General features: G+C 62.6%; 3 protein-coding genes across 3 annotated transcripts; 1 reads left to right on the plus strand and 2 right to left on the minus strand.

The window, feature by feature from the left end:
* The first annotated feature begins 2047 nt into the window (after positions 1 to 2047).
* On the plus strand, positions 2048 to 5812 carry CHLRE_08g381000v5 (uncharacterized protein). Its single transcript, XM_043065262.1, has 2 exons — positions 2048 to 3035; positions 3192 to 5812. The coding sequence occupies exons 1-2, from the start codon at positions 2094 to 2096 to the stop codon at positions 4335 to 4337; spliced, it is 2088 nt and encodes a 695-aa protein (XP_042922263.1). The 5' UTR covers positions 2048 to 2093; the 3' UTR covers positions 4338 to 5812.
* A 166-nt stretch (positions 5813 to 5978) lies between these two features.
* On the minus strand, positions 5979 to 14467 carry CHLRE_08g381050v5 (uncharacterized protein). Its single transcript, XM_043065263.1, has 16 exons — positions 14263 to 14467; positions 13477 to 14024; positions 13063 to 13218; positions 12304 to 12775; positions 11961 to 12040; positions 11632 to 11727; positions 10954 to 10988; positions 10651 to 10694; positions 10153 to 10292; positions 9723 to 9763; positions 9358 to 9453; positions 8716 to 8889; positions 8203 to 8446; positions 7759 to 7980; positions 7173 to 7370; positions 5979 to 6797 (listed from the first exon to the last, which is right to left on the minus strand). The coding sequence occupies exons 1-16, from the start codon at positions 14372 to 14374 to the stop codon at positions 6675 to 6677; spliced, it is 2781 nt and encodes a 926-aa protein (XP_042922264.1). The 5' UTR covers positions 14375 to 14467; the 3' UTR covers positions 5979 to 6674.
* Positions 14468 to 15250: 783 nt separating this feature from the next.
* Positions 15251 to 18517, minus strand: CHLRE_08g381075v5 (uncharacterized protein). The gene is made up of 2 exons (XM_043065264.1): positions 18175 to 18517; positions 15251 to 17771 (listed from the first exon to the last, which is right to left on the minus strand). Exons 1-2 carry the CDS (start codon positions 18178 to 18180, stop codon positions 16887 to 16889), a joined length of 891 nt encoding a protein of 296 aa, XP_042922265.1. The 5' UTR covers positions 18181 to 18517; the 3' UTR covers positions 15251 to 16886.
* Between the last annotated feature and the right edge of the window lie 586 nt (positions 18518 to 19103).

Consider the following 19103-nt stretch of genomic DNA (forward strand, 5'->3'; position numbering starts at 1 on the left):
CACGCTCGTCGACCCAGCTCGGCGAACCTGCTCTACGCTCCTCGCCCTGGCGGGGGGAGGGTTTCCCTCCCCCCGCAGGCGTGTCGTGAAGCGCGCAGAAGGGGGGGCGGTGCAGGAAACCCTCCCCCCGCCAGGGCGAGGAGCGTAGAGCAGGTTCGCCGAGCTGGGTCGCCGAGCGTGCTAAAAGTTCACAGCACATCGCAACTGTGCATGACTTTGCTCACCGATTATATCAACGGATACAGCTGCTCGCACATATCGTGTAAGCTTTCATCCCAGCCGATCGGAACGAGCGCGCTCTGAAATTCTTGCAAGTGCGCGCTCTGGCAGGCCAGACTGTGTCGCTAATACATCGCACTGTAAGTTATAGCTGCGCGCATTCTCGAGGAAGCCAAGAAAGCGCAGTTGCCGGCTTCGTTCATACGCTGCACTCGCTCTCGCGGCCTGGAAAGAAGATCACGTATACAGGAAGCTACGAGTAATCGATCATGCTAGTTGGTTCGAGCTGAATCGCGCTGTAGCGCAAACGCACCGGGTGCGTCACACTTTCCATGGCATATGTAGATAGCTGGGCCCGCCCGTGGGCTTTGTACGCGGGTGGTCTTGCGCCACGATGCCGGAGTTGGGTGCCGGAGTCACATCAAGGTCGCAAGATCGAAACCCATCAGGAACGGTTCGGCTCCGTTACCTGTGTAGGCACTGAACATACTTGTGCCGAACTTCCCCGAACGAGCGCCATCTCGGCCTTCCTAGGTCGCTGCTCTACGGGTGAGGACGCTGGTGCGGCGGGTTCTGATGGTTTCCCCGCGAGAGCTATCCTGCTTTCTAGAAGCCGGTCTGCGAGCCAGTTGGCGCTGATGCGCCGGGGCAGGAGGAGGCCCCTGATTAGGGAATGCGCGTCACCCAGCGCCGATCTGCGAGCCCGTGTTTCGAGGCGTTACCGTGGCCCAGTATGGCCGATGGTTGCAGACAACCCCCCTCCCCCAAATTCGCTAAACACCGTACGTTGCGTACCATGTCACTTGACTCCCTTAGGGGCACGCCCCATGGATCGCATGGCGGTCCGCTAGTGAGGCAGGGGGCACACCTGGCAGGCAACCACCCAGCTGCACCTCACGTACAACTTGGCGCGGAAATTTGCGCGGGAAGCCCGAGTCGAAATCGAGCTACGTGGACGCAGTTTACGCTACTCTACATAGAATTAATAGTTATTTCACCGGTGGTATCTTGCCCTGAGCGGGAGCGAATTAGCAGATACTTTATTGTTCCGCAGTGCGCGGAGCTTCAGGTTCAGTTCCGCAGCGGCCGTTGAAGCTTGCCGATTCTGAGGTTGTAATTGTTGTCAGCACTGAAGAAGACGGAGACTGGGCTTTTGAGGTAAGCGAGGGCTTCGGCTGGGCCAAGGGTTGTCACCTGGGTCTCGCTCGTTAGGCTCCAGGGAGTCCATGCTACCTGAGGCAGTGGTATAACGCAGCTGAAATATACGCGTTCTCCTTCGGCCACTTGTCACAGGACCTGGGGCGAGGCTGAGCTCGACGCAAATTGTTGGACGCTGCGCGCCTGCATACTTCAAACTGCCTCACAGGAGTACAGATCACCTTCAGCAACATCGCGCGAGGTAGAGCTGGTAGCTAGAGGCCAACGGCGCTCGGAGCTGTCGCTTAGGGGGAATGTGCATGCATTACTCGGCTTCCTCGCGCGTCGCTGCTTTACCGAGCGGGCCCTATCTGTGGGGCTGCCAGTTCGCAATTATACCATTGATAGTATATCCAACGCTTATGGTGCTCCGAGTCGCTTCACTTCCCCCCACTGCTGCTGTCGCCTTCAACGCGCGTGCAACCACCTCACGTCGGTCCCTTGCATGTGACCCTGACAGGCGATCACAACTACTCGGCAGCACATTACGCCGTCCTTTCTTCTACCAGTGACTGCAGCATCCCTGGGGCACCGTCCGGACCGGCTTGTGCACCGTGCAGGCTGTCCCACCCTTGACCTTCGGCAGCTGACATCCTGAGGATTGAGGTTAGCTCAATCCTGAGGCTGGTGGTTACGCTTTCTGCGGAAGCGCCGGATTTGTAGGCGCTAGCCCCTACATGCAGCACGGGGCACTAGCAGCCGGCTTGCCCGGAGGCTGGGCGGCTCCCTGTGACGGCACTCAGCAGGATTATCTATGCCATTATCAGCAACAGCAACTGCAGCAGCAGCAACTACAGCAGCAGCTGCTGCAATGGCAGCAGCAGGCTTCTGACCGGTTGCTCGGAACCCACCTCGCGCAGCATCTGCAGGGTCCTTGTAGCATCCAGCAGCAACACACGGGGGCGTGTCAGCAGCAGCAACACGTGCAGCCCGGCTGCACGACCACCACCATGGATGTTGACATGGAGACGGGTGCCATCCTGTACCAGCAGCAGCACCACTACCAGCAGCAACAGGAACAGCAGCAGATGCTAATGGTGCAGCAGCAGGCGGCCTCGGCACTGGGCAGCGGGAGCGGGCACGGCATGGGCATCAATGCGGCGCTGTTGCCGGCAGCACTCGCCGGCTTGGCCGGCACCGGCCCTGTATCAGGCGGCGGCGGCGGGCCGGCTGCAGCAGAAGCCACCACTGCCCTGAACAGCCTGCGCTTCCTGGGCAGCGGCAGCATGGATGCCGCTGCCACCACTGCCACGTCGGCGCTGGATCCCGCTGCCGCAGCTGTGGCAGCTGCCGCCGCCGCCTCGGCCGCCGCGGCGGCGGCGGCGGCCGGGCTGGACATCGGCTCTGGCTCAGTGAGTCCGGCCGACGCCGCCGCCCCGGCGGCGCAGCTTGCTGCCGCCATCCTGCCTTGCTCCGCCGCCGCTGACACCACAGCCGCCACTGCGCCGGTCGCCGCTGGCACGGCAGCTGCCGTTGCTACAGCCGGAGGCGCGGCGCCCAGCCCGCTGGCCTGGGCGGGCTGCTACGGCTACCCGGGCGGCGGCATTGTGTTCAACGGCATGTACTTCTTCAACTACGCGCACCTCATGGCCTATCGCCGCAGCGCCATCGCCTACAACGTGGGTTTTGTTCCGATTGCTTAAATGGCATGCTTGCATTGGGGCTGCCAGCAGAATGATGCAGGAATTGCAACCGGAGCGTGTCTTAATTGACTTTGGGACTGACGCGCGTCGTGCCGTGCTGCCTTTGCCTTTTTACTCAAAATGGTTGCGCAGTTCCACTACTTCGGCATCAGGCCCGATTTCCACCCGCCGGCCGACCTGCCGCGCCCGCCGCCCGCGCCGCCGGCGGCAGCTGCCTCTTCGCCCGCGGGCGGCAGCTCGAGGCACGCCTCCCCGCCGCCACCCGCACGCGCGCTGTCACCAGAAGCTGTAGCCAAGACCGCCGCAACAGCTACAGCCGCGCCCAACCTGTCGCCGTCGCCCTTCGCGGCGGCCGCTGCAGCGGCAACCCCCATGGAGGCCAGCCCGCTGCAGCCCGGGGCGTCACCCAGCACCCCGCCGGCGCCCGCCGGCGGCCAGCCGCCGCCAGGTGCCTCGCCACCTGGCCGCCAGCAGCACCCTCAGCACGCCCAGCAGCAGCAGCACGACCTATGCCGCGCGGTGTTGGAGGACCGCCTGACTGGTGGCGGCGGCGGCGGCGTGACTGCTGCCATGGCGGCGGCGGCTGAGGACGGCGGCAGCTCCAGCTGCGGCTCCCCGGGCGGCAGCAGCACCTGCAGCAGCTGCAGCAGCGGCGCCGACAGCGACGACATCACTGCCGCCGCCGCTGCTTCTGCCGCGGCAGCCGCCGCCGCCTCGCCGACGCCCTCCTCTCTATTGTCTCCAACGTACGCTGCAGCTGCAGCCTGTGTGCCCGCCGCCGCCGCCGCGCAGGGCTCGCCGATGGACTGCCTGCTGCTCTCTACGCAGCGCGCGGCGGCGCTCCTGCAAGCGGCAGACGCCTCCGTCGCCGCCAAGCCGCCGGCGACGGCTGCTGCGGCGGCGGCAGCTGCAGAAGGTGCGGCGGCGGCGGCAGCGGCAGCGGCGCTACTCCCATCCTGGGAGCGCCTGCTGTCGTGCGGGATTCACGCGCCGCCGCCGGCGCCAACGGGGCCCGGGGCGCCGCACTCGCCGCAGGCCGCCGTCCCGGGCCTGCCGATGCCGCTGCCGCCGGTGCGCTGCCACGGCGCAAACGGCGGTGCTGCGGGTGATGCGGGCTCGCCCCTGCGCGGCTTCATCGGTGCTGGCGGCAGTAGCGGCTACGTCTGCTCGCCTCGCAGCGGCGCCTGCCCCACCTGGCTGGAGCCGGCGCTTGTCCGCATGCTTGGTCAGGTGGTGGCTGACGCGCTGTGCGGTGGGGCCGATGAGCAGCAGCTGTGAGGCTCCAGCAGCACTACAGCAGCGACTGCAGTGGCTTATTACCAGCGCGCGGACCTACAGTGTCTGCAGCGCCGCGGCTTAAGAGAATGCATTCCCTTTCGCACACAGAGGCTTGCCTACCTTCATGTTTGCCCTTCGCTCAAGTGCTAAGAAGAGGCTCTGACTTCTGGCTTGTGTTCATTACTTTTTACCACTGCAATTCAACCCTTAATAATTATGCGCACGTATTGACGGCAGCTGGTGGCAGGCAGGGGGTGCGACGTGGACGCAACGCATTCGTGGGGGTCGTAGGTTCGCATTTGCTTGGTATGAAGGGGGCAGGGGAGCTTTGAGTTCTGGCTTGTATGCGTCCGCCCGCACGCACCTGGCACGTTTGCTGGGATGGGGCGTGATGATCGAGCCCTTCGCATATATGTATACTTGGGCAGCGGGGTTGTACGGAGCGTGTGTCCAAGAAGCGGCTCAGGCGCTTCCCGTGGCGGTCCTGGCGCGCTGGGCACTCCGTGCCGCTGCGTGTGTTGGCGGACGCCGCGCATGCACGTACAAACAGGGGCGCAGTTCAGGGGCGCCCCTGCTGCCCAAACACCGCAGGAGGTGACACAGAGCACGTCGATGTTGCGGGAGCTTATCACCGGCAGTAAATGCGATATGCACTGGACTGGCAGATTGGCAGAGACTGGCCCAGTCATTAGGGCCCGCGTGCGCGCTTGGTGCCTTGTTGGCACGCGCAAAGCGCGGGTACGCCACTGACCTCACGGCGGCTACGGCGGCAACAGCTTAGTTTGAGGAATGCGGGCAACCAAGGACGGATGCAGGTGGGGACAAAAAAGGGCCCGCAGTGCTGGCAGCATTGCTAGCACGCGGGCCGGCGTGGGTGTTACAGGCTTATCCAATGGCCTCCACATTCTTGTGTGTGCTTTCCAGGACAGAAGACCTCAGCGATTCTTGTATGTGGTGGATGACTTTGTGTGCGTGTGTGGTGTGGACGGCTGGAGCGGCGTGTGTGTTATTACAGTGTGCAGGGAGCGGCGGTGGCGGAGATCCGTATTCTTTGCGCGCATCAGTGTGTCAGGGCACCGACATATCTGAAGGCAAGGCCGCGTGCAGGGCCGTGTGCAAACTTTAGTGTCGGGCGAGTATGTCTTGCGAGGAACGATCACCATGCGTGCGGACCCGTGGCGGCCTCAGGACCGCACGCGTGTGTGCGAGCGGGTGAGGGCATGGGCTTGCGCGGTGGCGCAGCATGATTCGACTGCAGGAGACGTGTGGCCGACTGGGGAGATGGGGCATGGTGGGTGCGGTGTCCCATTTGCGATGGCCTGCGGCGTCGCACATTCACTGCGGCGCGCACATGGGGCCCTTGCAGACACTTAACGCGGTTGGGCCATGTCGATCGTCAGTTGTCGTGGAGCTTGTGACAGGGGCGACCCGCCCAGCAGCAGCAGAGTGCCTGGGTCCTGTAAGCAGAATGGGCGTGTGTTCCGGCAGAGCTCTTGCGCCTGCCATGACGGGGAGGCGTCCTCTGAACCCGCTGCGTGTGGCAGGGCAGCCCCTGATGGCAGCCCCCCAGACAGCGCACGAGGCGGGGTCGCCGGCACGCGTGCACCCGAGGTCAGCACTCACGTGTCAGCATGGCTGCAGGCCTTCAGGACATTACAGGAGCGTGAGGACTGCGCACCAGCAAACTTTCTGAGCCAGCCAGCGCGATCATCGGTGATGTAAGCGCGCACGCGTTCTGCGCCTTCTGCCCTGCCTAGCCTTATGGGATTTGCGGGTCGGGATTTCAGCCATCACCACGGGACCTCATCTTTCATCCCCTCTGCTCTTGCTTGTCCTAGATCACAACAGCATGGCTGCAGGCCTTCAGGACATTACTTACATAAGGTGTAGTGAAGTGCGCCTGGACGAGGACCCCAATGGCCCAACCCAGGGACGAAACCCCGCCTGTCCCCAACGACACGCCCTGATGCTCCGGAGCAGTCCGGCCTGCCGGCAGGGAGCCGGCCATCCCTATCCACCTCAATGCAACCAAAGTCACCATTTCTATGGATTGAAACCACATGCATGTTTGCAATATAGCTAGCCCGGGCCCCGGGCTCACTGCTGCTATCAGCCTCAGGAGCCCCGGCTGAAGCATTCACAAGAGCAGCCCGCAGCGTCGCACATGGCTATTGTCTTCACACACATTTTGGGTACTCGTGACATTACAGTAACATACCGCGTGCCCCAACTGCCATATCCCGCAGCTGTCCATACCCTTTTCCGCGCGCTGGGGGCTCAAAATACTGACTGAAACTGAAGCCTGCGCGCGCCTCATGCAATGTTCACTGGCCCTAGCTAGCTGCTGCTGCTCTTATACAAGCCGCACGCGGGCCGGGCGCCAGGGCACCTGGTGGAGCAGCAATCTTTGATAGCCATGGACAGCAGCTGCTGCATGGTGAAGTATTGCGCCGACGAGGCCTGCACGCATACGCATAAGCATAATCACAAGGAAGAATGCAGGAAAACGTTCAGTAGGCAGCGAACATGGCGGGCGCGGCACCCCGCCACATAGCTAGTATATATGGATATTGTAGTTGCGTGTCAGGCGTGCCGCCCGGGATCACTTCACCGGCAGAGGAAAGGCCAATGAACGCGCCAGCCACGTGGGAGTGACCGGCAGCTTCCGCAAACCGGTCGCAGAACCCCTAGCATGCATGCACCTTGTTTGCCCACAGCAAGTAAGCTGCTCCAGACTAGCTTCCAAAATGTGTAACGCGGGAACCGTAGCCGGCGTAGCGCTGCTTGACCGTAGGTCTCTCGCCCCTCCCGCCGTCCGCCCGCTGTTTCACTCACGTCCACTTGAAACGAGTTGATGGAGCAGTCCCTGCCAATGAGGACCACCCACAGACCCTTGGGCCCAACCGCGGCCGCCACTGCGGCAACCTGCTGATCCGCACGCTGTAGTGTGAGCGGGTCGGCGCACTCCGCACGAGCCGTGAACACGGGGCCGCACGGGGCCGCTGCAGTGAGCGCAGGCACCTGTCGAGCCACCTACAAGAAAGATGGAGGGGAGGGCAAGGTCAGTAAGTGCGAAGCGCTGATGAAGAGACGGAGCGGAAGAGCCACGGTAGGCAAGGCACGTGGCAGGACTATCTCACATTATTACGCTAGCTGGAGAAATGGGCAGAGAAATGAAGCAAGGGCAGAGGCAAGGCAACTTTGCCCGGCCACACTAGAAGCTGACGGCCTGTGAGGTAGCTAGGAGGTGTATGTGGCGGTAGGTGCAGCCTCGACCGCAAACCAGGCCACATACCGTACCCGGTGTGGGCCCACACCCGCTCTACACCGGTTGTGCTGTACCTGGCAGCCTGTGTTGCCCAGCAGCAGGTGGCAACACAGCCCTCCCACCCAACCCGCCCGCCTGCCATCCCGCTCTCACTTGGTTGCAGGCTGCCACCGCCGCTGCCTCCGCAGCAGCCGCGGTTGGGGCGCCGGATGCGACGGTGGGCTGTGCGGCGGCAGAGGTCGCGCAGTCGGACGTCCAGGCCACGGAGTAGTAGGTTCCCCAGGCCGACGCATTGAGGGCCATGGATTTGGCAAGCTTGAATTTGTCCGCATACATGGCCTCGGCGTTGCAGCCCGCCTGGCCGGACGCCAACACCTGCAGGAGGTGGGTGGGGACCAAGAGGGCAAACAGTGGGAATGGGGTAGGGCTTGGCGTGCATGTGCCCTTACTTCGACCGCCCCGCGTCACACGTTCCGCGTCACACGTGTGCAACCCCATTCCACGCACACACACACACACACGCACACACGCACACACACGCAAACACACACAAACACACACGAACGACAGCCATGCACGTGCTTGCTGCTGGCTCACCCTGCAGTTGTCCGCGCCGCCCAGTAAGCCCGCGGCGGCGTAGACCTTCTGGCACCCGCTGCGCGCCGCGGCCTCCGCCGTCGCGCTGTCTGCTGCATTGCTCGCGTAGGCGTGCAGCGAGCAGCCCGTGCCCACTGCCACCGCCCACCACTTGCCCCAGTCCGTCGCGAGGGCGGCGGTGCTGGACGCAGCTATCCAGCCGCGGTTGGTGGCGCAGGGGCCCAGAGTCACGCCTCCGTCACCCCTGCAAAACGAAGGAGGGATGGACGTGGCATGCCACGCACAGCAGGATTTGGCGAACCGTAGTAAGTTGCGTGCAACGTGGCAAGGCAGGTCCGTCAGGCCGTTTCCCCCCAGCAGATCCAATATAAACTACAAATCGTGCCGTGTTAAACAAGGCAACCACGTGCACGCACGCACGCCACCAGTAACCAACAAACACGCAAACACCCGCACGTACGTTGCGTACTGCATGCAACGAAGCAAGAAAGCAAGATATTACAACTAACTCACAGTGGCAGTTGGGAGTTGGGGGCGTCAATCAAGGGGTACAGCGCGTTGTCGGACAGCAGCCCCACCAGACCACGGCCGCGCTGAATACGGACGTAGCCGGTCTCGCCCCACCACGTGCCCCAGCTGTTGCGGATGAGCCAGTACGGCATACCGCTGGCGGCGTCCGTGCCGTACCTGCAGTGCGGCGCAGCACGAAGCAGCAACAGCAACAGCAGCCCATGCATGCATGCGGGGGTGGACGGACCGGTGGATTGGCTGGGCTTGCCGGGCTTGACCGGGTGCGTGCCCCCATCCAATCACACACACGAACTCAAACGGCACTCACACGCAGCCTCACACGCGAACACCAGGGCCCCAGGAGAGCACCTGCTGAGGCCATCGCTCACATGGATGAGGGCGGCTGCGCATGCAGTTGCCCAGTGCCCCTCGGTCCATCCCCTGCCTGCCCCCACATACCCGTCCATCCCATTCGCCCCGCCGCCCTTACTTTCGACCCCCACAATAATGGGTTGCTTGGGGACGACTGGCGTGCCCATCCAGCCCGACACGCACCCAGCTGCGCCCACGCGGCCGGCTTCATGCATGCACAGCAGCCTATTTTCTAAGGCAGCTAGTTCGCGCCGGATGGACAGACGGACTCACCCCACCAGTGCCACTTGGCGCAGGTAGCCCTGCTGCTCTTCGGGGCAGTCCGTGTTGAACACGCCGCCCGAGTAGCGCGCAAACACCGGGCAGGCGCTGAGGGAGGCAGGGCAGCGCACACAGTCACACGGGGGCGGGCAACCACGGAAGGGATGGTGGGCGGGGTTTAAGGAGGGGAGTTGGATGGAGGAGACAGCAGGGTAGGCAAGCGGGCTTCCATGCAGCACGCGCACACACGCGCGCACACCTCCGCACGTACAATTGCCTTACCATCCAGCCTACTGCCTGGCTGAGAAGGACCTCCACCACCCCGCACACAGAACCACTCATTGCATGAGCATGCGCGGCAGACTGAAGTCACTCACTTCACGATCACGGTCAGCGCGGGAACGCCCGAGCACAGCGCCTGCGGGTAGTCGGGCAGGGTGGCAGCAGGAAGGTAGGGGCAAGGCAAGGCAAGGAAGCAAGTGAGCGTGGGGGCCGCCGAGGCAAGCACCGGAGCGCTCCGGATGGAGGCTAGCCATTTACGGACGCCGCGCCCCGCCTCCCCCGCAGTGCCGCCGCCCCGCTGACACGGCCGTCAGGTCGCGTTGTGGTCAACACATACTCCTGGATCCTGGATCCCACGACCCAAGCCAGCCCATCCCACCAATGGGATCAATCCCTCACAATGAAGTGCCCCATGAGGACCTTGTGGACGGTTGCCACGCCTCCGCAGGTACGGCAGTGTTAAGAAGATGGCACAGGCGGCGTCCGCGGCGGCGGCGGGGCGGGGCGCTGGCTCCGAATACGTACCTTGAACATTGCACTTTCGGTCGTCACCAGGCCCACGTAGCCGCGCAGGCGGATGCCGTCGCGCGACGACGTGCGGCAGGCGGCGGGACCGGGCGCGATGCCCAGCCCCGTGAACGGGTACTGCGCGGTGCTGTACAGGCCTGGGCGGAAACGACGCACGGATGCGTGCCGTGTATTCATGGGCGGGCGGAGTCAGTAAGGCAGGTGTACCAGCACGTGGAACAACAAGTAAGCACGCAGGCGCATACGCAGGCGCGTCATCAGCTGAGTGCGTGATGGTTCGGTACGTGGCAGCGGCGACACGGACGGCGCACGTACCTACGGAAACGCGGTGAAGAAGCAATCAAGCAAGCGGTAGCAGGGCGATACTCACCCGCCCATGCACGCACGTGCGCACCCACGCACGCGCCCACCCATACAACACACACACACACACACACCTGCATCGCATACACTGTCTTTGCGCAACGTTTTCCTTGTGCTCTTTAACACACACACCTTGCTGAGTGGCGTAGGTGAAGGACGGCTCGGCGCGCCCGCCACTGCGGCGGGTTATCAATTGGCGACGTCAAAGTCATCGGTGCGTGCATCGGTTTGCAAAATAAGCATGGCAGGTACTTGACAAATACGACAGATGCACGCACAGCAGCAGGTGGGCACGCCAGCAGTTATAAGCATGGGAGCCATACGTGCACCTCAACCCACGACACACCCGGGTAGCCCGAGTGGCCTGCATGCCGCCGGGCGGCGGTTGCTATATCGTGGCAGCTAGCATGCAAATAACCTCGGTACGCTACTCACTTGCAGCCGTGGGACCAGGTCTCGCAATCGATGAGCTGGTGAAGGCACGTACGTGTTGGTTGAGAGGGCGGGCGGGGGGCGGCGAGGACAGGGAGGGTGGGGGGCGAAGGGCAGGTGGATCCGCATGCAGTGAGGGTGGGGGCCGAGGAGCAGTTGGATCCGCACGCAGCAGGTGCATGCGTAGTGATCAGTGGGGGCAGGGCACACACACACACACACACACACACACACACACACACACACACACACACACACACACCATGCTTCCACCTTTGCCTATAGGTGAGCTCGACTACGACCAGCGGGCGGGAATCCGGGAATTAGGCGTGCTGGGTAAACGTTGTTTAGCGCGCCCAGGGTGCGGAGCATGGACGCATACAGGTGCATCGCGGGGTCAGGCCGAATGGTCGCCCGTGGGGTTCCAGGCTTATCGCAGGTAAGTATGACTACCTGGGTCACGACAGTCACGCGACGCTCGGTAAAATGGTGGGTATCGGTAAGTAACTCCGGCGCGTCATTGGGCGGGCTTTCGTTTCGTTTTTTAACACACACACACACACACACACACACACACACACACACACACACACACACACACACACACACACACACACACACACACACACACACACACACACACACACACACACGCGCGCACACACACACACACGTAGCTACCTGTTGCTTGCTGAGCGAGAAGGACTGGGTGTCCAGCAGTTTGCCCACCGCGGCCTCGATGGCGGCGGTGGCGCCGAACGCCCAGCAGCAGCCGCACTGGTGGCGGGGCGTATGGGTGTGGGTGTGGGTGTGGGTTGGGGTTGGGTTGGAGGTTGATTGGATGGATGTGTGGTTCACACATACACGTGTGCGTGCCGGATAACCATGCAGCCATGCAGCAATCATACGGTACATGTTATTATTGCAGGGATGCGTCATCTTGCTCATCAGAAGCCTCCTCACTGGCTGGCCCCTGCTGGTCGCTCTTGGCTGGCTCGTCCCTCACCCACCGATCCCTGGTTCTCGATGGGCGGCAGGAAGCGGCGGTTGTCAACGGCGTCCGGGCACTGCTGGGAGGGCATGTCCGGATCTGGATGGGGCAAAACACACACACAAGAAAGCTGTGTGCGCGGCCGATGACTGCCCGTGCACATGCACAATGCCACAGGCAGCAGCCATTCAAATAATGAACGCGCGCGGCGGGCATGCATTAATAAGCAAGATTATAGCAATCATCTATCTGCTGGGCACCAAGCAATGACGCAAGCAGTTGCTGCGGCGCTTCTGCCAGGCAGTCCGTGCCGTACATATCATCCTCGCTTGATCCCACAGTCCATCATTCCTTGCCCTCACCAACGGCTGTGTAGGAGAAAAACCGAGAACTGGAGGCGGCGATGAAACCTGAAGCGGAGGCCCGGCCCAGGTTGTTGTCCTGGTTGTTATTGTTGTTTGGCTGCGAGCCCGGCGGGGGAGGTGGCCGCGGGGGTGGAGGCGGAGGAGGAGATGGCGGCGAGGAGCGTGGAGGCGGCGGCCGCGGGGGGCGTGGAGGAGAGGGCGGCAGCGGCGGGGCCTTGGCCTTTTTCTTCTTGTTATTCTTGGCGGTGGCAGGCCGCCGCTTCGCCGGCCGGCTGGCGGGGCCCTGCAGCAGCATCTCGCGGCGGTCATGATGCGCCGCCGCCGCCGCCGCCTCGTCTTGCACCTGCTGCTGTCCCGCCGCCGCCGCCACTGACTCGCTGCCGCCGCCGCCCCCGGCGCCGCTGGCCGCACCGCCGCCGCCGCGCCAAGCCGCTAGGACGTGGAAGTCCAACATGCTGGTGGTGTCCATCTGGGTGAGAGGGTGGGAGGGTGGGAGGGCACGGTGGGAGGGTGAGGCATGCCAACAGACACCAAGTAAGGAGATGAGGCGGGGCCCGCCCTGGCGCCCAGGGCGATTTGGTAGCATGCACAAACCACGTCCCTACCTCCGAAGCTCCCTTGGCGTCCTGGCAAGCACCCGCTTCCCCTGTTAGCACTCGTTGGGTTCGTTCCACACCGCCCGGCGGAAACGTAAACCTTCGCTCCCACCCCACCCGCCCCACACATTCCACCCCACGTTCTACCTCCGTGACCTACCAGGTAGGTGGCGGCTGGGTCGCTGTTGTGCGCCAGGGCCTCACGAACCGCGGACACGAACGCCGAGAATACGGCAGATCCCAGCCCGCCGTCTTCCGCGTCGTACGTCTTGCCGTACTGCTCGCACCACCGCCGGAAGCCGGCTTTGGGGTCAGCCTGCATGGTGGCGGCGATGCGGGGGCGGCATGAAAGAGTTGGGTGAGTTGAGAGTGTGTGTGAATAATGTGCGTGCCTCAGGTGGGCGGCGGGGTGCCGCGTGGCCGGGGTTGCCGTTCTCCCAGCCCACGCACGCTAGCTACAGCTTCTTCCTATGGCCATTACGGTATGCGACAGGGCCTACGCAACTACCTAACCCACCCACCACCCACCACCCAACCACCCATCCAACCATCCAAGCAACCAGTACCCACCCACCTGATCGGCGCGCAGCCGCTGCAGCAACTGTGCAGTCGGCGCACCCGCCGAGCCGCCATCCCCACCACCTCCTGCTGCGACGCCAGAGGAGCGAGTAGCGGCGGCAGTGCTGCCTCCACTGCCGCCATGGCTGGCGCCATCCAGCTCTTGCTGGGGCGTCGGCAGCAATGCGCCGCCACACACCGTGACGCCCTCCGGGAAGGCCTCCGCAGCTTCCGCGGGCCCTTCTTGCTGCTGCTGGGGGTTCGCGGTGCTGTCTGGTACTACTGCCGTCGCCCTGCTACTGCTACTGCCACTACTGCCGCTGAGTACCCAAGAGGAGATTGACCAGCCCTGCTGCTCGCAGGCACTTCCCTCGGCCCCGGCCAACAGCGCTGTGGCATCTGCCGTGCGCGCCGTGTGCCTGCTGGCGGCTACGGCGCCCGCTTCATGAGACGTCGTATCCACAGCACGCGAGTCCGGCGCCGCGTCAGCTTCAGCGACGGCGGGGCAGTCAACACGTTGAATGAGGACCCCGTTCCCCAGCTTGACCGTGTTCTGGGTGCATCCTGCGGGCGGGAGAGGCAGGGGAGGACAGTTGGAGGACAGGGTTCGCTTCGACTTGTGTTGTAGTAGAACGGAGAATAGCGCAGGCGTCTCGCTTGCCAGCACCTCACAAACCGTGAATCGGAAGGCTTTGTCGGAAACTGCGATCCACAGCGATGATGAGATCAAGCAGCAGGCCCAGCGAGCGCAGAGCATGGAGTGAACATTGACGCTTGCAGGCGCACCGTCAGTGCGACCTACCTGTTAGGGTAAATACTCCAGAGCTCACAGCCGAGCGAAATGCGCAATGGGCCAAGCAAACAAGCAGTAGTGCTGCTGCTTGCTGCGCTCGGACGCTGCAGTGCATTCTCATATTTGCACATGCTTTGACTAATACCTGTATGATTACATGCACAATAATTCTTGGCTACTTGCGCGCTCACAAAGGCGCCACTAAGCTGGCCACTAAGTCGTGGTTACACAGTTATCGTGTAATGTGAGTTCGCTGTGTGTGGTCGCTCGCCCCCGTGTGAGCGATGCCTTCTCTGGATTACAAATTGAATGTATGCGCGGGTGGCAAAGCATAGGCGCGCTTCTCAGTCGCCGACCTGTTTATGCCTAGCTCACCCGCGGCCGCCCACCACGTCCGCCCACCTATCCCAGCACCGACCCCCCCCCCTCCCCACGCCGCGGGTTGGCGCGCCCTCTTCAGAAGCCGTGATGCTGTCGCAAACCTTGTAACCTAGCGGCAATGGACTCACGCGTGCGTCGGTTAGCGGCTGTATGTGGAGGAGAGCAGTGAATAAGTAGGTGTGGGCGGAACGCCCGCCAAGATGAGACTTGGGTGACCGCGTGTTCACTAGAAGACTCGTAAGAGGCATAAGTTAGGGCCCAGCCCTGTCTCGAACAGGGATCGTAACAGTAGATCTATTACAACTGGCCGGAACACTGGGCGTGGTGATGGCTTAACTCGGCGCCATCGGCCGTGCCTCTTATCGTGTCTCATCGTGTCTAGGTGTGTGATGGGACAGTGTCAAGGCAGGTTGGGTGCAGCTGATCATCGTGTCTAGGTACTGCTACAGGAGGATTCGAGGGTGCATGACTGCATGCTTGGTGGCATGGAGGACGGGCGGGAATTGAGGCTGCGAGAATTGTGGTAAAATTACTGATGTGGACAGGTGTGGAGACCCCGAAGCCTTGAGAGAGACAGCAGTAATGGCCCACTGACGCCGCGTAAGGTACTGCTATTGGACACGCCTTATTACATGCCCATACAGGCCCTTCGCCCTGGGCCCCCAGGGGCTCATCACGCAGCATCAATGCTAGCAGTAGTGGAGTCAGCTAGCTTCGGCAGGGCGGGGGCCTTCAGTCCTCGAAGTGGACCAACCATGCATCCAGCGACCCACACGTAGTGCCCGCTGTCTGTCCAGGTCTGTCACATACCGTCACTTCAACCCGGTGACACATCATCACATACCGAATGCGCACACGCACCCCAATCTCCAATAAAGCGAGTGCGCGAAATCTACACACGCCACATTCGCAAGTGACAGCCGCCCGTCCTTGCAGGGCAAGCATCTCCGCGCACGGTCGCACGCTTCTCTAGCCCCAACGAACCGCCAACCACAAATCGAGTCACACCCACCTCAGCATTAGAAGTGCACATCCGCCTGTCGAAGGTCGGATGATGATAGGGCAACAAATAGGTTCACTGCACCCATGCATGGATGGAAAGAATCAATGGACCTGATGTGGATATAGGATCCGGCCTCCTCAAGGGTCCTCGCGCACTTACTAAAGAGCCAAGGGCTCTAGTATGTAAGAATCAATGCCAGTCTCAAGTCAAGCACACCGATGCCGCTTCCTGGCATCTGGAATGCCGGAAGGGTCGGAGGAACTTGCACCCACGGAACGTACACGTCGTGTCACTGACAGCCCACTCGAGTCTCGTAAACAGAAAACATAGTGCCCGCTCCTGCAGCGAGCCAAGATACGGTAACCTCGATACTTCTTTGTGTCTCACCGCGGTACGCGCACAGACATTAATCTGCGGGCTCCCTCTCCGCACTCCTTCTGTCACTCCCGTGCGTCAGGTCTTTTCCGACGTCGCCTCCACTCCATCTCCTACGTCCCATGACTCACCTGTAGCCCCAGGCAGCCCTGCGTCCATTGGCACAGCGCCCCTCGCCACCTGCCACCCTCTCGCTCAGCAAAGAAACGCACGCGCGGCAGCACAACACTAGCAGTCGTTCGTATGGCTAAGGGAGGCTGCCGGTTCCCCGGTCCCATACAGTCACACATACGTATACATCTTAAAACACACCAGCAGGGTTTAGTTGGTGATGTCTCAATAAATATCGCACTGAGTGCTTGCTTGTGCAAGCAATCCAGCATCAAGTACGGCGATTGACACTCCCGCTCGCTTACATACGGCGTACTAGCAGTACAGCACGGCAACACTCGCGCGAATCAGTCCTGTCTCCTGCGGTAAACGTCGAATGGCACGCCCTGCTGTCGTGCTGACAATGAGAAATGTGCGGCGGCACAGCCCTGCTGGTTCACTTGAGAGTGGGCCCGATCAGTAGCTAGTAGCGGCGATTTGCCTAGCTGTCTATACTTGCACGCATACGCTGCAGGCTTTGCCGCCTGCCATTCAACACACTCCTCATGCCCTGCTGCTGGCTCGCTTCGATACTGTACCATCCACACACGTACGTGTGAGGAGCCCCTCTTGCGCCCGGCCACCAGCACCAAAGCTGCGGCGGCTGCGGCTGCTACTGCTACTGCTGCATCTTCAAATGGCGAAGGCAGCAAGCCGCTGGCTGCAGGCTCATGCAGCTGACGGCGTAACACGGAAGCCAAACGGAACGGAGCGGGCCTTGCCGCTACCAGGCCGCCACCGCTGCCGGTGGCGGGAAGCAGCCGCACGCGCGCTCCAACGCGGCAAACTCCTCCAGCTCCCTTTCCTGCTCGGCCCACGCCGCCGCCGCCTGCTCCGCCAGGCCCTCCTTCATCCAGTGTGCGAGCGACCCGAGGTCGAGCTCCTCCTCCTCCTCCTCAACGTCATCCGCCCAGCGGCGGCCGCTGGGGGTGCCGCCGGTGCCGCTGACAGCTGCCGCCGCCGCCTGCTCCGCCAGGCCCTCCTTCATCCAGTCTGCGAGCGACCCGAGGTCGAGCTCCTCCTCCGCCTCCTCGTGCGCCTCAACCTCATCCGCCCAGCTACCGCTCGCGCCACCGCTGCTGCTAATGCTGGCGCGAGGAGCAATGCTGCTGCTGCTGCCGTCAGACTCTGACGCTGCCGCGGGCGCGGCCGGTGCGGCTTCCGCCTGCTGCTGCTCGGCCGCCGCGAGCTCCGCCAGTCCCTGCTTCACCCAGGGCGTCTGCTCAAAGAGGTCGCTCAGGTCGAGTCCGTCAGCCTCATCCTCATCATCATCGCCCCATCGCGGCGTGGTCGAGCTGCGGTCGACGGTGGAGGTGGAGATGGGGCTTGCAGCGGCGGCGGGCTTGGTCGGAGCCGCGAGCTTGGGCACCTTGGGCAGGCCGGGCGGCTTCTGCGGGCGCCAGTGGTTGTCGTAGGCATGGCAAAGCTGGCAGGGGGCGCTCCTGCAGCCAGCAGATAGGCTGGCATAGCACCAGCGCATGCAGGACTTGTGAGGAAAGCAGCAGGCGCTGGGGGCAGGCTCCTGCTGCTCCTGCTGGTGGGCGGCGGCGGAGGGCTCGCTCTCATCAGAGCCGTGGCCTTGGCTGCGGGGCGTGTGGCGCCAGGCGTCCTGTGCAAACGAGATCGGGGGAAAAGGATAGATGGGGGCGGACAAGCCGTGAGTGCACGGGACGAGGACAAGGGTCGGGGCGCAGAGGGCGGGACAAAGGACCGGGGGTCGGGGACTCGAGCCCCGGCAAAAAAGTCAGGCGCACCGGAAAGGCACGCGCTTTCGGTCAAAGCTGTTGACCGACGCATTTTACGTGACAATACATGCAGCAATATGCAGCCAGTGTGGCCGCAGCAGCGCAAGAAGGAAGGCCGAGGAAGCCGAGCGCACTACCGTACTGGCCCGAAATCTGCAACGCTATCTAGCCCGCATCAGAAGCCTAATGCTTTGCATGTGGCATCGGATACCCATTGCAGTTGCTCAAGGCTCAAAATGGCCGTGCCCGAACATGAATGGTGCTCACCTGCATCGGTCGGCTCGGCTCGAAGTCAAGCCCCGGTGCACTTGCGCTTGACCGTGATGTGGCCATAGTAGCTCTTGACCGCAACAAGCACTCTTCGCGCGCAGAACTCGATTCTGCTGCTAGCGCAATTCTTTCGCTTGACGGAAACTTTTCCTCGCGGTGCCCGGGAGGGATTCGCGCTAGGAGCTGCTAGTTCGTGACAGTGGTGGTGCTTGCCGCAGCTTTCATGCGCATGCGGTGGAAATCGAGAGAGGTTGCGAACAGCCCTAGAAATGCTCTTCTTTGCCGTCAGGTGCTCGTAGCTAAGCAGTGGGCGTAAAAGCTGTTTGCGAGATGTCTTTGCATCTGTTGAATGTGCAATATGAGCACAGCGCGAAGCTTTTATCCAGTGGCGGGGACAGTGTCTCGGGCGCCCATGCAGGCGACACGCGCCCAATCCCGAGCCTCCCTCCTCGCCTTTACCTTGTCCCTGGACCCGCGCCATCCGTGTCCCGCTGTTCAATTCCCGCGTTTCATACCAGTTCCCCTCCCCTGCGCAGGCCGGTAACCCCTGATCCCGCCGCTGCCGGGGATGCAGCCGTGCAGGATGAGGCCTGATGAGGTTGACGGCTGGGGAAGTTGGTGTGGGGAAGTTGGTGTAGGTTGGCGGTGATCCAGCGGGGTGGGTGCCGATGTGCTATAGCGGGCGCGAGGCTGTACACGTCAGGATCTGGCGAGTGTACTGCTTAACACCTACCGCTACGCAGTACTCCGGCTTGCCCCTCCCCCCTCAGGGCGCTCCATGCCGTGCGCCCCGGAATGCGGTGTGGGGATGGGGTGGGGTGGGATGGACTGGCGGATGGTGGAAGTATCATATAGGTCTGCTGGGGGCTGCGAGCAGCCATACTACCGGTCATGATATTGCCTTCGGTAGCTCAGGGCGCCGCGGG

Source organism: Chlamydomonas reinhardtii, chromosome 8 (assembly GCF_000002595.2).
Source record: "Chlamydomonas reinhardtii strain CC-503 cw92 mt+ chromosome 8, whole genome shotgun sequence".
Taxonomy (NCBI): domain Eukaryota; kingdom Viridiplantae; phylum Chlorophyta; class Chlorophyceae; order Chlamydomonadales; family Chlamydomonadaceae; genus Chlamydomonas; species Chlamydomonas reinhardtii.

Coding starts and splice junctions, on each gene's coding strand:
- CHLRE_08g381050v5 (XM_043065263.1), bottom strand. CDS start 14,374: ATGAGAATGCACTGCAGCGTCCGAGCGCAGCAAGCAGCAGCACTACTG. Junction 12,776..13,062: donor ACCCAGCCGCCACCTACCTG/GTAGGTCACGGA, acceptor CCTCTCACCCAG/ATGGACACCACCAGCATGTT. Junction 11,728..11,960: donor CCATCGAGAACCAGGGATCG/GTGGGTGAGGGA, acceptor CCCCGCCACCAG/TGCGGCTGCTGCTGGGCGTT.
- CHLRE_08g381000v5 (XM_043065262.1), top strand. CDS start 2,094: ATGCAGCACGGGGCACTAGCAGCCGGCTTGCCCGGAGGCTGGGCGGCT. Junction 3,036..3,191: donor GCAGCGCCATCGCCTACAAC/GTGGGTTTTGTT, acceptor ATGGTTGCGCAG/TTCCACTACTTCGGCATCAG.